Source organism: Anguilla rostrata, chromosome 17, assembly GCF_018555375.3.
Source record: "Anguilla rostrata isolate EN2019 chromosome 17, ASM1855537v3, whole genome shotgun sequence".
Taxonomy (NCBI): Eukaryota; Metazoa; Chordata; class Actinopteri; order Anguilliformes; family Anguillidae; genus Anguilla; species Anguilla rostrata.
This window is the reverse complement of record NC_057949.1, coordinates 18,857,768-18,874,050: the sequence shown is the minus strand read 5'-3', so window position 1 is coordinate 18,874,050 and position 16,283 is coordinate 18,857,768. Positions and strand designations below refer to the sequence as shown.

General features: G+C 46.6%; 1 protein-coding gene across 1 annotated transcript; it reads left to right on the top strand.

Annotated features, from left to right (window-relative positions):
• Window positions 1-213: 213 nt before the first annotated feature.
• On the top strand, window positions 214-16,278 carry LOC135243092 (aconitate hydratase, mitochondrial-like). Its single transcript, XM_064314617.1, has 17 exons — window positions 214-319; window positions 3,947-4,089; window positions 4,443-4,701; window positions 5,276-5,368; window positions 6,478-6,636; window positions 6,782-6,932; window positions 7,332-7,436; window positions 7,526-7,617; window positions 7,910-8,015; window positions 8,289-8,446; window positions 9,001-9,074; window positions 9,179-9,290; window positions 9,821-10,099; window positions 10,624-10,815; window positions 11,965-12,097; window positions 12,328-12,449; window positions 12,619-16,278. The coding sequence occupies exons 1-17, from the start codon at window positions 284-286 to the stop codon at window positions 12,751-12,753; spliced, it is 2,349 nt and encodes a 782-aa protein (XP_064170687.1). The 5' UTR covers window positions 214-283; the 3' UTR covers window positions 12,754-16,278.
• The last annotated feature ends 5 nt before the right edge of the window (window positions 16,279-16,283 follow it).

Sequence of the window (16,283 nt, the reverse complement as noted above, 5' to 3'; positions counted from 1 at the left end):
AGCGAATGGAACGCGTCACAATTTACTATCTTTGCAGAGTAATGCAAGTATCACAATAAAAAAAGATTGCGATAATTTTATCGTTTATATCTAAAAATATCAACAGTTTTGAAGAAAAATAATTAATTCATTAAAACCTTTAAACGATGGATACTGGTCGTTAAGTGCAAGAACAAAGATGTATATAAAATCTTATGCTTCTTTTAGGACAGGGAGCCTCAGGCTATATAAAAACAAGTCACTGACGTCATTCTAATGCGACACATCTTTGTCAGTGAACAAAATGGCGTCCTACTGTTTGACTGTCACCCGGCTTCAGGTAACTGAGTATTTTAGTGTCAGTTTGACAGGTACTTATTTTTTGAGTGTCTCCCGTAGACACGCGCAAACGCCAAAGACATATTGTGCCTTTGTTATGTGGTTGGGTTATGTTTTCGCGAGTATTTATACAGGAAATAACTAGATGTGCGCATAACTCGCTAACCAGGCTATCCCAGGTCATTGTGTCCTCGCGTTAGATCCGTTATACTACTACGTCTAACGGGGTTTAAATTCGTCACTACCCTGGGAACGTATTCCAAGGGGAGACCGACAAGACTCATTAAAATAAGCCACAATAAACATCTGTGTTATTGAAGTTTAAACATACGTTGTTTTAAGACTTGACGTGGCATCAAAGTGTCCATATTTTTTGCAAGGTGATCGCAAGGTTACTTGAAATACAGTGTGCGCACTTGCTTTGGTTCGCATAGTGACGCAGTAAACAACAGTGATCAGGTTAATGGAAAGTGAGATTGTGGTAAAATAACCGAATCTATGATGGTGTGTTATTGTTCAATTGGTCCAAAGGTCCTTGCCGATGTGCCTAGTTTCGGCAGCATGTAGACACATGCTATGCGCATATTAAAACCGTTCTTGTTTTTTGCAGCCGTTGTATTAAGTATGCTCATTTATTGCTGTCAGTGTTGGTGAAGGCAATGGTTATCTGTATAGTCAACACATTTTATGTATTTTTTTTAAATGTATTAATTCACTTATTTATTTATTCATTTCTTTATATACAAGTGACCAGCTAACTTGACGGATGCATTTGTCATGGACCCTGCCTTTTCACATAGCCTAGCATCGATGGCTGCACTATTTTAAACAAATGGTTATTTTTCTCTTTTGCTATGTTCAAATATTTCTTCAGCTGATAACTTTTAAAATATTTTAAATACTTAAGTGTTGATCAGTCAACGTTTTAAAGGACTTTCTTTGAAGTATTGTTGCGTCTCTCTTTCTGATGTTCTGTATCTGGATATCTGCATTGATAAAGGTCTCTTGGCTCTATTGCTCGTACACCGTTACGTAACTCAGCGTTTCGGTACCGAAACACACACATGCGGTTCCTTGTTTTACATTCAAGGGGACCACAAGTACCGAAACACGCACGCACGCACTTCCTTGTTTTACGTTCAAGGGGACAGCAAGGTGACAAGCAGTTAAATATGTGTGGGTGTAGAACCTTCACAGACGACGCCTGCCGTGTCTTATAATGGAATTCAGCGCAGCTGTTCTGTTGCTTGGTGATTAAGTATATTGATAAATTATGAGTTTTTGGCCTGTTTTGTTCTTTGAGTATTTTTAAAAATTATGATACACATAGAATCCTATACCTTCTTTGGATATATGATTTATACCTTTCTTTTGATGTCCATCATGTATTGTACCTTATTAGTGGGAAGTTGTGCCAAAATGAAGTTATACAGCTTGACTGTAGCTGTGAGTTGAGTTTATTCATCTCCAGTTGTAAAAGCCAGCATGTTACCATAATTACATCTGTTGACTGAACCTTGAGATACCTTGTAAATTCCGTACCCTTTGTTCCAGAACATTCTTAATCAATTTGTTATTGTACCAGGTTGGGCGACACAAATTGTGACGTCCTCTCCAAAAATAGTCACTGTGAATTTGATTGTCAAGTCCTAATTTTCGTTAACCTTAACAAAAATCTAATAAATTGAAACATTTTTCCTCTGACATTGTTGAAAACTATGGGCAAGAAACTGCCATTTCATTTCACTCAAGAAGAGGAACTGCATACATAGGCTAATATTTTCTTTATAACTTCATTTCTGGGCAATTTAGTTGTGGAGCAAATCAACAAGTAGGCTATGTTTTATGTGTGACCTTAGCAAATGATCGGAATTGCTTGTGGTAAAGAGCATACTTGAAAGTCAGCTTTTGTATAGTATTCCGTTTTCCATTCATGGGGACTTTTTGAGGACTCCGTAAGCTGTGTAGCAAAGCATCCTGTTTGTAATTCTGATTCCCTTCTTACGGATCCCAATACTATCTGATTGACTTGTAAGCACTTCATTATTACGGGATAATAGTGTTTTCCTGGCTGAAAATAGTGTTTAGGTGGTGGCTTAGGTTTAGCATGGCATACATTTAGAATGTAAAAAAATAACGTGTGATTAAAAAAAGGAACAATTATAATATTTATTGAAGGGTTACATTTTGTAAGTCCCAGAATTGGGGAGAAATATAACCTAAACCGAAGGATTAATGCATTGTAAGGTGGTAATTCTACGGGAATAGTGGTATTTGGATTTGCAGTAGCAATGCCTTAGAATGCATTCCATTTTTGTCACTCAAACTTAAAATGCAATATTAATTGACTTACTGAATCCACACATGTCAGCTTTGGCCTATTCACTCAAATAATTATTGTAGCATCTTTTTTGTCACTGGTGTTAATTATACATTAAACAGAATTTCAGAATTTCATTTTTCTGTTTAGGCACTTATAGGCAAACCTGGTTAGTTTAATGGTAGGTTGATACTAATACAGTAGAGTTAATTAAATTGCATAAGGGAATATCAAATAATTCAGATATTTGTATAGAATTGCGAAATCCCAAACCATTTCCCATTAATCCTAGTGTAGAATGAACAAATATTTGCATGAATCATTATCACATATTTTGGATGTTTTAATGGAATTGTGTCCAATTATGTTGCATAATGATCTATAAATACCCTTCTAAAAGTTAGCAGATATGGCATAAATAACTATTTATGACTGTTAAACTATAAAGACGCAAAACCGCCAAAATGTACTAAAGTTGGCGGTTTACTTTTAAAATTGGTTTGATAGTGGATGTGTGGGCTCTGTCTACTGTCTCATTCTTTTACACAATTAAGCGGATTCTGCTGTAGTTCATTTAGCATGTGTAATTTTGTACATAAACTTAAAAGCAGTCAAATATTTAAAAAAACTTGAAGTCACCCAATTCTGCCAGAAATGCACAGACTGTTTATTGCCTAATTGTTTACAGGTGTTTTTTTGCCAATAGGTGGCTCAGGTGGCTTGATAAAACAATTAGGCAGCCTGCCTAGGACATTTCAATGCAAGAAAACCCTATTATTATTATTATTATTATTATTATTATTATGATCTAATAATAATAATAATTTGTTTAGTAGTAGAAATAGCACTGCGATAGATTGGCGGCCTGTCCAGGGTGTATTCCGGCCTCTCGCTGAATGCACGCTGGGATAGGCTTCAGCATGCCCTGTAACCCTGCTCAGGATAAGCGGGTATGGATAATGGATGGATGGATAGTAGTAGAAATAGTAGTAGTTTTATTAAATTATTCACAAATGTCTGTATTCTCCAGTTAGGCTGTGGTGTTTGGTTTTTTTTGTGTTTTTTTCAAATTCTTTTAACATTTAACAATTAAAAGTGTTAAAAAAAAAAAAAGAGAGAGAGAAATTTACATTATGTGATGTGAACTGAACAGATGGGGGTGTGCTGTACAATAAAGCATTTTTGGTGTTGTGTCCTGCTTCAGATGTGTAATTCATGGAGTTCATCAAGGAGAAAAGCATATTTGCTGATGGGTTGAGATGAGATGTTGACCTCTGACCCCTGCCTTGTGTGTGTGTGTATCCTCAGCTGGTCTTAGGACAGGGAGCCCGGCGGCTGCATGTGTCGGCAGCCCTCAGCGCCAAGGCCAAGGTGGCCATGAGCCGCTTCGAACCCGGCTCCAGCATCAACTACGAGCAGCTGCGCACCAACATCGACATCGTCCGGAAGAGGTCAGACCCACATCCCTGCAGAATGTTCCTGCAGAGCTCCATTCTCTCCCGTCATTCTTCAGTCAGGCCGTTCAGCCGAGCACAGAGTCATTCTCAGTTCTCAAGTCTGGCACAGAGTTCCTTCATGCTGTACTCATCATGCATCAGTGGTAAAATGATGAGGTGTCTGACACGTGACAGCTGATGACAGAGAAGTGAGAAATGACTGCTGTGATTTGTAAAAATGTATCGGTCCTCATTTCTCATAGGCTAAGTCTTTTAATCAGGGCCTAATGTCAGGTCAGGTAGGCATTATCATTATAGAATAGGGAAGTAGCTTTAAATGCCCTAATTCCCCCCCTGCACCCTCGCAGACTGAACCGACCGCTCACCCTGTCGGAGAAGATCGTGTACGGGCACCTGGACGACCCGGCGGGGCAGGATATCGCGCGCGGGCGCACCTACCTGCGGCTGCGGCCGGACCGCGTGGCCATGCAGGACGCCACGGCGCAGATGGCCATGCTGCAGTTCATCAGCAGCGGCCTGCCCCGGGTGGCCGTGCCCTCCACCATCCACTGCGACCACCTGATAGAGGCCCAGGCCGGCGGGGCCCAGGACCTGCAGAGGGCCAAGGTGAGGGAAGGAGGAGGGGTCAGAGGGGGGGAGGGGGTAGGGGAGGGAGGGGGAGGGAGGGGTAGGGAGAGGAATAGAGGGAGGGGTTAGGGGTAGGGAGGGGTGGGGTGGTGCTCAGAAGTTGGATTATGAATCTAAAATCTCAGCATCAATAGTCGGTGCCCAAAAGTGCAATCGATTAATTAAAAATTGTATTTCACACCAAAATTCCAAATCTTAATACAAAATCATTTGCTTGGCTAAAGTGAATGCATGTTTGTAACATTAAGTGGTTCACTAATATAATCACTAGAGCTGCAGGTGGCAGGAATTGAGGATGTGAGCTTGGTGTGTGAAGATCTGATCCTAAAATAGCTATTCCAGTTTAGCAGCGATAAAATGGCAGCAAAAACCGAGCTAGCAACCATGAGGAGCTAGTAAGCTTGAAGAGTTAGGTGAAAATGGAAAACACTGACTCAATTCAACATGAGCACTGTGATGGAATTCAGGAAGAAAGTTTGGCATTGCATTGTGCAGAGATGGACACTGAAAATACGATGCTTCTTCCTCTCCCCACCTTCTCCTCGTGACCCAGGAAGTGAACCAGGAGGTGTACAACTTCCTGGCCAGTGCTGGAGCCAAGTATGGAGTCGGTTTCTGGAAACCAGGCTCAGGAATCATCCATCAGGTAAGACGGCAAGTTCCTGTCATCCGTGGAGCTTATTGAGCAGTTCAGGGTTGTTTTTATGCTGGTGTGAAGATTACCTGCAGTTTGAAAAACAGACTTGAAACCAGAAGGTTGTGGGTTCAGAGCCTAAGAGGGACTGGAGTCTTATCTGTGCATTAGAAGTGTACTTGCAGCTGGATTGTTCAGTAAAATATCCAGCTGTTTAAATGTATTGTAAGTAAATCGTGTGCTATTGTATCTTGGATGATTTCGGTCTAGTCATCTGCTGAACAAATACAGTAGGGATTAGCCTAATTGTTTCTTTTTTAAACAGAAACAACATGGTAAACATTGAAAGCCCCTCCGTTTAAGTATTTAATAACTCGAGAAACCATTACAAACCACAGCAAACAAGTGTATCTTTGAGGTATCTCCTGGTAGGTTTGGGTTATTCATTAAATGGTGATCATCTCTTTAATCAACCAGTGGGTCGTATTGATAAGTTTTATTTACTCCGCATAACAGTAGCAGTCAGTTGCGATAGTCTTTTCCTAAATTCCTTGAAGTTCCCTTGTTTTTGAGTTTCTGTTTAAAATAACATTTTGTAGCATTATTATTTTGCATTGTTATTGAGTGTATGGTCTTTTTATTTGAAAGAGCATTTGCTTAGTGGAGCTGGAATTTGATTTTAATTTGGCTCCATCAGGGATGTTAAAACCAAGTCCTAGAGGCCCGTAGTGTTGTGCCTGCAGGTATTTGTGTGCAATCTGCAGCTGACTGAGGCCTTGAGAACGAGGTGTGTGGATTTTATAGCCGATCAGTTAGCTGAAGGAATGACAGGTGCTGAGAAGCTGTGGAAACCAGCACACCGTGGCCCTGCATGCCCGTCTTTCTGTGACGGTGTTTTCCCCGCTTTCTTGCATTACGTTTTACACAACATATAATGCTATTTTACGTTTAATAATTCAAACTCTTAAATGGTTTTTTTGTGCATTTTTCTTAGCATCATTTTACAAGAATTAGACTTGGTGCCCGTACAGTTTGTAGTTTGTAGAAGTGACATTACTTTTTCAAGCATAGTCTTGTTTATAAAACAAAAAACAAACCCAATGCATTATTTGCTGTTGCAGATCATTCTGGAGAACTATGCGTACCCGGGCGTCATGCTGATCGGCACAGATTCTCACACTCCCAACGGCGGCGGACTGGGCAGCATCTGCATCGGAGTGGGCGGGGCCGACGCCGTCGACGTCATGGCCGGCATCCCCTGGGAGCTGAAATGCCCCAACGTGAGTCGCCGTGACGACCTGACCCCCTCTCTGCAGCCCTTATCTGGGGTCTGAGTCTACCGGTCTGTTCACCTTTCCCTGTGCCCTGTCCTCCCTGTCTGTAACCGTGGCGGCGCTCTGTGCCCCTCTGTGCCGCTGTCCTCAGGTGATTGGTGTGAAGCTGACGGGCAGCCTGTCGGGCTGGACCTCCCCGAAGGACGTGATTCTGAAGGTGGCGGGGATCCTGACCGTGAAGGGGGGCACTGGGGCCATTGTGGAGTACCACGGGCCCGGGGTGGACTCCATCTCCTGCACAGGTGAGACCCAGAGCGGCACAGTCCTGACTGTGCACAGTATAGACCCAGAGCGGCACAGTCCTGACTGTGCAAAGTATAGACCCAGAGCGGCACAGTCCTGACTGCACAGACCACTGACCCCGAGCAGCACAGTCCTGACTGCACCCAACACTCACTGAGCGGCAGAGGCACAGCAGGAAATAAAAGGAGAAATTTCTACTGGAGATCACGGGTTGACTTTATGATGATATAAATAAATTTTATGTACAGTAAAACTTTACTAGCAGAGGTGCAGGTTCCATAAAAAATGACAGAAACTCAGACTGTACAGAAATGAGATTAGCAGCTAGAACTGTGTGAAAAAGGATCCTGCTGTGGGTGTGACCCCTCGTCTGTCTGTCTGTCTGTCTCTGAGCACAGGAATGGCCACTATCTGCAACATGGGAGCAGAAATCGGGGCGACCACCTCCGTGTTCCCCTACAACCACCGCATGAGGACCTACCTGGAGAAGACCGGCCGCGGGGGTGAGTGGGGACGCGACGCTCCGGGGTTCTGGGGGTTTTCTGCTCCTCGGACCCCCCCCTCACTCTCTCTCTCTGCCCCACCCCCGCAGACATCGCCGCCCTGGCTGAGGAATACAAAGAGGACCTGGTTCCGGATCCCGGCTGCAACTACGACCAGGTCGTGGAGATCAACCTGAGTGAGGTGAGAGGTCGGCCCCGCCCACGTGTGTGTGGCCCCGCCCACGCGTATCCCGCCGCGCTGCCCAGCGCGTGCAGCCGCTCTTCACCGCCATCTTGCCATTTCTGATTCGGCTATTTGACTGACACGTCCAGCCAAAGGGGTTTTCCCAGCCCAGAATTGTGTGAGCGATGAAAAGACCCCTTTAAAATGCAAAGGCGGACGTTTAATGCGTTTGGCATTCTAAAATTGGAAAGATTGTGCTGTAATCTCAGCCGTTTGGTTTGAATCCTGTGCCTGCGCCCTTGTCCTGCAGCTGAAGCCCCACATTAACGGGCCCTTCACCCCCGACCTGGCGCACCTTGTGGAGGACATCGGGGCAGTGGCTGAAAAGAGCGGGTGGCCCCTCGAGGTCAAAGTGGGTAAGTGCACGCGGTGACACCGCGACTCCAAAATGCCTTCCAGGCGAGCAGAAGCGCTAGCTGTGCGCGTGTTCCTGCACGCATGCGTCGTAACGCTGGTAAACCGAGCTCTGAAATGTAGGTAAGAAAGAAAAGCCTTTGTGTGTCATATAGCGAGTGTAACTGATAAGCTAATCTCACACCTAAGCTGCTGTTGAGAGGAGCAGACAGAACGGAAAGGTGTGCTGGCTGCTCCCTGACCCCTGTCGTGGGCGTGTCCCCCGCGCGCCGCAGGTCTGATTGGCAGCTGCACTAACTCCAGCTATGAGGACATGGGCCGCGCCGCCTCGCTGGCCAAGCAGGCGCTGGACCACGGGCTCAAGTGCAAGGCCCAGTTCACCGTCACGCCCGGGTCCGAGCAGATCCGCGCCACCATCGAGCGGGACGGCTATGTGAGTCCCGCCGCCGAGCCGTTTGCTTAGCATGGAGCGCCCGTCCCAGTTTAGAGTTTATTTCACCTCTAACATTATCACAGGTTTATAAAAAATGCATGCAATTAAAAACACTGAATGACTTTGCTGTTACAGTGGGATGTCAGATCAGATCTACAGTTTCCGTCTAGGGTCCATATTCATTCCGGAGTCTCCCTGTCCAACATCTTGGCATGGCCAACTTTTTAAATATATAGTGCTGTTAATTTACTTTAATAACTTAAATAAATATAGCATCACTAATCCTACACTAAATATATTTTGTCGTCAGTCAATTGTAAATAACCCATTTAAGCCTCAATATAAGCGCTTTTAGATCTTTGTTTCCTTGTATGCAGGGTGCTGTATTAATAAAGTTTTATTCAAACTTTATTAATACAGTTTATTACACAAGTTTATTACAGGGGCATCCTAAGTACCCTTTGTGACAGAGTTACCCCAGTGAGGACAGCTGATGGATGGTGACTGAGATTCAGTGGGCTGTACCTCCCTAAAGTTTGTGTTCCTGGTTGCAGGCGAAGATCCTGAGTGATGTGGGGGGTGTGGTTTTGGCTAACGCCTGTGGACCCTGCATTGGACAGTGGGACAGGTAAGTCTGCCTGTGATGAGCCCTGCTGTGAGGTTCAGGCTGCATTGGGGACCTGTGTTCTAACCTGGAGAACCTTCCTGCTCCGCCCCTCCTGTCAATCACAGGCGTGACGTGAAGAAGGGCGAGAAGAACACCATCGTCACGTCCTTCAACAGGAACTTCACCGCCAGGAACGACGCCAACCCTGCGACACACGCCTTCGTCACCTCCCCTGAGGTACCGGTCCTGTTACAGACCCGACAGGCCCACGTGTGCACACACACGCAGGCACACACACGTACCCATACACACACGCACCCACACACACACACACACACACACACGTACACACACGCACGCACGCACATACACACACACACGCACACCCACACACGCACGCACATACACACACACACACACAGGTGCAAGGTGCTTAATCTGAATCGCTTCAGCGAAATACTCAGCTGTGCAAATGGGTTTACTCAGCAGAAAAATGATAAAGTTGTCTAAGTCACTCTGGACAAGAGCATCTGCTAAATGCCTGTAATGTAATGTAATATAATGCAATGTAATGTCATTTAGTCTGCGAGTTCAGCGCGGCTGTGATTCAGTGAAGCCATCATTTCCCCGTTTTCCAGTTTCATCACCTCTAACGCACCAGGGTTTCCATCAGTATGAGTCCCATGTGTTCCAGTACATCACAGGGCACAAAGCTTTACCCAGAAATCTCTCCGCCCCTCCCCTTCACCCTCACCCGCTCTGTCCAGATCGTCACTGCCCTGGCCATCGCCGGCACCCTCAAGTTTAACCCGGAGAAGGACTTCCTGACTGCGGCCAATGGGGAGAAGTTTAAGCTGGAGCCGCCCACGGGCGATGAGCTTCCCGCCCGAGACTTCGACCCGGGACAGGACACCTACCAGCACCCCCCCAAGGACGGCGGCACCCTCCGCGTGGACGTCAACCCCCAGAGCAACCGCCTGCAGCTGCTGGAGCCCTTCGACAAGTGGGATGGGAAGGACCTGGAGGACCTGCAAGTGCTCATCAAGGTGCGGCTGACCAATCAAAAACCGCCACACGTCCGTCCTGTAGGCCGGAGCTTCCCAGCCGGTGCGCTGTCCGAGCTCACTGGGGGTGCCGTGAAGAAGAAAAAATTTCTCCACGAGTGAAAATGTGTGTGACATTTTGTAATGTCATTGTGCAGCGCTACCCAGCCCTGCTCCTTGAGATCTGCTGTCCTGCAGGTTTTCATTTCAACCCTGATTCGGAAAACCTTATTCAGCCAGCTCTCTATCTAGTGTGCTTTGTTAGGGTTGAAGCGAAAACCTACAGGACTGTAGATCTTCAGGAACAAGGGTGGGCGGCACTGTTTTACCGGTTAATGGGGAAGTGGTTGCGCCATGGAGTTTTTTGATTATAAAAAGTGTGCTGTCGCAGAAAGAAGGTTCCGACGACACCAATCAGATGGACCAATCAGATTAGTGTGCTGGCAGGAGCTTCCACCCCCAGGACGACTAAGGATGTGAATGGTGATTTTCCTCTCTACCCCCCCTCCCCCTCCCCCTCCCCCCAGGTAAAAGGTAAATGCACCACAGACCACATCAGCGCCGCCGGCCCCTGGCTCAAGTTCCGCGGTCACCTGGACAACATCTCCAACAACCTGCTGATCGGCGCCGTCAACATCGAGAACGACGCCATCAACAGCATCCGCAACCAGCTGACCGGCGAGTACGGCGGCGTCCCCGACGTCGCCCGCCACTACAAGGTGAGCCGCACCAGGCAGGAAGACGTCTGCCGTTGCTCAACCTCACTGACTCGCATTGGTCCAGAGAACAGAACAGCCCATTGGAGCTGTTTAACGGGCGAGATCTTCACTGTGAGCCCAGGACTAACCCCTCACTAGATTCATTCATTTACACAGCTTTGTAAGTTACTTTTACATGCTGCATTGCGCGGTGTCGGCGCACCTTGTGGGTGTCCATTCCCAAAGGTCAGCATGTGTCTGCAGCTAACTGCGCAGGATCACAGAGGCAGAAGGCCGCGCTGCAGCTAACTGCGCAGGATCACAGAGGCAGAAGGCCGCGCTGCAGCTAACTGCGCAGGATCACAGAGGCAGAAGGCCGGGCTGCAGCTAACTGCGCAGGATCACACAGGCAGAAGGCCGCGCTGCAGCTAACTGCGCAGGATCACAGAGGCAGAAGGCAGCGCTGCAGCTAACTGCGCAGGATCACAGAGGCAGAAGGCCGCGCTGCAGCTAACTGCGCAGGATCACAGAGGCAGAAGGCCGCGCTGCAGCTAACTGCGCAGGATCACAGAGGCAGAAGGCCGCGCTGCAGCTAACTGCGCAGGATCACAGAGGCAGAAGGCAGCGCTGCAGCTAACTGCGCAGGGTCACAGAGGCAGAAGGCCGCGCTGCAGCTAACTGCGCAGGATCACAGAGGCAGAAGGCCGCGCTGCAGCTAACTGCGCAGGATCACAGAGGCAGAAGGCCGCGCTGCAGCTAACTGCGCAGGATCACAGAGGCAGAAGGCCGCGCTGCAGCTAACTGCGCAGGATCACAGAGGCAGAAGGCCGAGCTGCAGCTAACTGCGCAGGATCACAGAGGCAGAAGGCCGCGCTGCAGCTAACTGCGCAGGATCACAGAGGCAGAAGGCCGCGCTGCAGCTAACTGCGCAGGATCACAGAGGCAGAAGGCCGCGCTGCAGCTAACTGCGCAGGATCACAGAGGCAGAAGGCCGCGCTGCAGCTAACTGCGCAGGATCACAGAGGCAGAAGGCCGCGGGGGGGATTAAGGAATTTTGTCTTTAGACGTGTGCACCGCACTGACCGCTGATCCCTCTCTCACACTCGCTCGGTCTCTCTCTCTCGCTCTCCCCTCTCTCCCCCCCCTTCCCCTCTCTCTCTCCCTCTGCAGAAGAACGGTTTGCAGTGGGCTGTGGTCGGGGATGAGAACTACGGCGAGGGCTCCAGCAGAGAGCACGCCGCCCTGGAGCCCAGACACCTGGGGGGCAGGGTCATCATCGTCAAGAGCTTCGCCCGGATCCACGGTGTGTGTGTGTGTGTGTGTGTGCGTGTGTTTGTGTGTGTGTGTGTGTGTGTGTGTGTGTGTGTGTTGCGCTGTGCACGAGTACATAATGAGTGACTAGGCTAAGTAACGGCGGTGGGTCTGTGGAGCTGTTGTTTCCACCGATCTTCCCACAGGCTGCGGGTGAGTGATGGAGATGTGGGATGCACGGCCTTATTAGTGTTTGCTGTTACCCCCCCCTCCCTCCTCCAGAAACCAACCTGAAGAAGCAGGGGCTCCTCCCCTTAACCTTTGCCGACCCCCACGATTACGACAAGATCCGCCCTGACGACAAGATCTGCATCAAAGGCCTCAAAACGTTTGCCCCGGGAAAGGTGAGGGATGCCCTGTCCATCAAACCCTCCTCCTGTCCTGTCAACCTCACTCCCTTTTAATTAACACCCTGCGCTTCATTTTTGATCCATAACCTACCTCTCGCACACGCTCCATCCGTGCAGCTGATGTTCTGATTGGTACCCTCCTCCCACCCCACCCTCCCCTCAGCCTCTGACAGCGGTGATCAAGCATAAGGACGGGAGTCAGGACACCATCGAGCTGAACCACACCTTCAACGAGACGCAGATCGAGTGGTTCCAGTCCGGCAGCGCCCTCAACAGGATGAAGGAGCTGCAGCACTGAGTGGGCGGAGCCCGGAGAGGAGCTGTTGATACAGAAAGGGGGAGGGGCCACACCTCACAGGGGAAGGTGTTATGACCCAAGGATGTGGAGAAAGCATGAGAAGCCACACCTCTCTCGTACATTCACACACGCCAGTTCAAACCTTCCACTCCTGACATTAACTGAATAGGCAACACACTTTCATGTACACACATGTGAATGTACACACACACACGCACACACACACACACGCGCACACACACACAGGGAGAGATTCATGCCCATACTCAACGCTTGCTAGGTGCCGCTTGTTAAAACGCGTGTGCTTCTGTTCTTAGACGGGGAACTATCCGTTTTTCAGGTGTAAATGTTAAGTTCATTTTTTGTATAGAAGAAACACCCGTACTTGAAAGTCAGACATAATTGTGCGCATCACCAAACAACGGAGAGAGCGTTACTGAGCGCAAATATAACCATACCAACACTCCTCGGCACTGATTTTAGGATCACTCCAATGCTGTCATGACTCTGGATCTCAAACTGAAGTCACACTGTTCACATTGGCTGATGTGTGACGTTTATACTCACTCCTTCTCTCTAGATCATAGACTCATAGTTCAGTGTAAGCTACATGGTGCCCAGTGACAGACGGCACTCCAGACTTCCCCTCGTGTGTGTCATGAATTCTGCTGTGTTACAGCACACACACACACGTATACACACACACACACACACACACACACACAGAGGCACAGGCACGTCAGTATTTTATTATCAGTTCCAGAACGTACAGAACCATTTCTGACAGTTCCCCTCTCCCCACCTTTATTTACTGATCCCTAGAAAGGTCAATAATATTCCCATGTTTTAAAGAGAGACATTTATTTATATGTATTTTACTGAGCAGTGAAATATTGATCAGATTTTTCTTGTCTAGTGCTTTACAGTTTTGGTGAAGAAACTGCAGTTTGAATCCCTCTTCTGTCCCAGTGAAAACCCTTTTTTGTAGGGTTCTGTATTTGCATTTTTGTTACCAGCCAAATCCAGCTCAAGTAAAAAGCGGAGAGAGACATGAGATGCTAGCTGCACAGCGCCCCCTGTAGGTTGGGTCCTGCAGTCTCCGATTGTTGTATTTTGGGGCAAGTCATCTCTCTTCACTTTTAAACCTATTAATGTGGTTTTGTGAGAATGAGGAAACTCTCAACCCCAAACTTCTGTGAGTCCAAATGCAAGGAAACTGAGGACATATCCCGCTGTGCAGTGCTAATCTTATTGCTATCTCTCTTTATGGCACACATGCACACACACTCACACACACACGTGCATACACACATGCAACCACTCCTCACTCTCTGGAGTCCAGTCTCCGTCTCTCACTCACAGTTCGTTGCATTTCATTATTTGTTTCTCCTTTATTTATGTTGTTTTTTTTCTCAACACTCCGCTCCATAGGCCAGAACTGAGCTTTTGCCCACTGAAGTAGGTTGTGACATAGTGACATTTCAGCAAATGGAACCCTTTCTGCTTGTCTGCCTGCCTGTGCGTGCGTGTGAACAAGCGAGCGAGAGAAACGCGTGAAGTAGAATCTGTTCTGCCTGTCCAGCCATTTTTGTCTCCTACGTGTGGCTCTCTTTTATGAAACGGATCCTCTCCCAGTGCCTGTCCTGTCAGTCTTGGAATTACCCTCTGCGAAAATGCTGGGGCTGTAGGATAGTTCACCATGTCAGGAAGTTGTCTTTAAAAAAAAAAATATATATATATATACGCACAATCTAGTGTACAGGGGCCTAGACATTACTGCTGTTTAGTATGTACAGGATCTATGGTACACAGTCTTCTACACATCACACTTTCCTTGATACAATCTTTAAAATTGGCGTTTGAAAAATGTGCATAAATCATTACAAGGGCAAGTATAGTGGCGTAAGAAATGGGTTGTTGATTTTGAAGTTAGCTTGGCCCTGCTTGGATTTTGTCTCGACCCTCAAATCCTCACTGTTGTGAAACTGAAACATAGAATGTGTGAATATGTAGACAGTGGAGATGTAGATGAATCGATATGTTACGGCGTTCGGCGCGCTAACCGGCCTATGCACACGCCACGGGCAGGATGTGTGGGGTACTTTGGCTGAGCGGCGTGTGTGTATATTGGGGAAAGAGGTGCTGACGGCTACCAGTTCGTGGTAACGGGTCCTCGTTTATGAGAGCAACCGATAGAGGTACAGTCTCCAGTTGAAAAGCCGGACTTTCCGGTCCATTGTTTCTGTTCAGATGAGTGCCCAGCCCAGCTGTGCTCTGTATCTTGACAAGGAAATGACCGCATTGCTGGTTGGAATCACTCTCTAGTATATTGGTGGGTGAACTGAATGGTCAAGTCTAGGAGTTTGAGCACTTAAAACTCCATCTGCTCTGGTGCTCCTACTCTGCGGAATACAGTGTAACTATTTTCCTGTGGTTCATGATACTAATTTCTGCCCAAAAAGGTGGAGGGAACGACGAAGGCAGCTGTTTTGTTTTATTTCCACCGTGTTTCCATAGATCTCTGAGATGGAAATGGTTTGAGTCACCTCTGTCATTGATGATGGGTTGATGCAGTTCAATCAAATTTATTGTTGTACATCAGAATCTGTCAGAACAATCCCTCGTGTAAATTTTCCCAGAGTTAAAATGGTAAAAGCATTAAAGCCCTCTAAACAGAAGTTTGTAATAAATGGCTCCCTCATGATCTGTCTTTTGCAATTATCGCCAAAGATGCCTCATAGTCCTGCTTTGAACGCTTAACAAAATGCAAAAATAAAAACCTTTAAAAAAATATGACAATATTTTTGGTTTGCTTATGCCCTTAAAAAATTGATACTTGGTAATTGTGTAATAGTGTAACTGTGATTAGTGAATGTAAGTACTACCAAGAAAATTCTAACAGTACTTTATGTTGCTGAAGGCTTTATCTAATTTATACCTGTTTCAAAGTGCTTTTGACTAACTCTGAGGTTTGTGATTTGCTTTCAGTGTAGAACTGAATCTACTTCTGTGCATCATAACACATACAGATAACATCCTCATACGCCCATATGCTAATATTATGATGTTACACAATGCAAGATACTGTTGCCATCTGGTTTGAATCTGTGTTTCTGCTGTATAATCACATAATAGAATGCCATGTAGATTTCAGAGGAGTGCAATCTGTGGGCTTCAGGTGAACAGAATATGACATCTGTTCATGACAGTTAACAGCTAATTATCTACTCTGTGTAATTTAATAATTTTGGGGTATAAATTTGATTTAAAACTTTTCAGAAAATTTAAGTGATTTCCAAAAGTCTCTTTTTTCTATTCATAGAAGTATGACAGATGGCTGTCTCCAGAAATCTATTTCTGGCATTTGCATTGTTATCTCTAGATTTTGACACTCTCCACTGTTTTCATCTCGTTTTGATTTGAATAATTTGATTTTATAAAGTGGTGGGACAGAGGATTGGGAGTTTTTCAGCTTGCAAGAATGAGATTTGACTTATCAAAAGTGATTAAATATTTATCAAAGAATTTTT

Bases quoted from the DNA above. Each gene is read 5' to 3' on its own strand.
- LOC135243092 (XM_064314617.1), top strand. From the start codon at position 284: ATGGCGTCCTACTGTTTGACTGTCACCCGGCTTCAG. The intron at 8,016-8,288 runs GTAAGTGCACGC...CGCGCGCCGCAG, and splicing joins GCCCCTCGAGGTCAAAGTGG to GTCTGATTGGCAGCTGCACT. The intron at 10,816-11,964 runs GTGAGCCGCACC...CTCCCTCTGCAG, and splicing joins ACGTCGCCCGCCACTACAAG to AAGAACGGTTTGCAGTGGGC.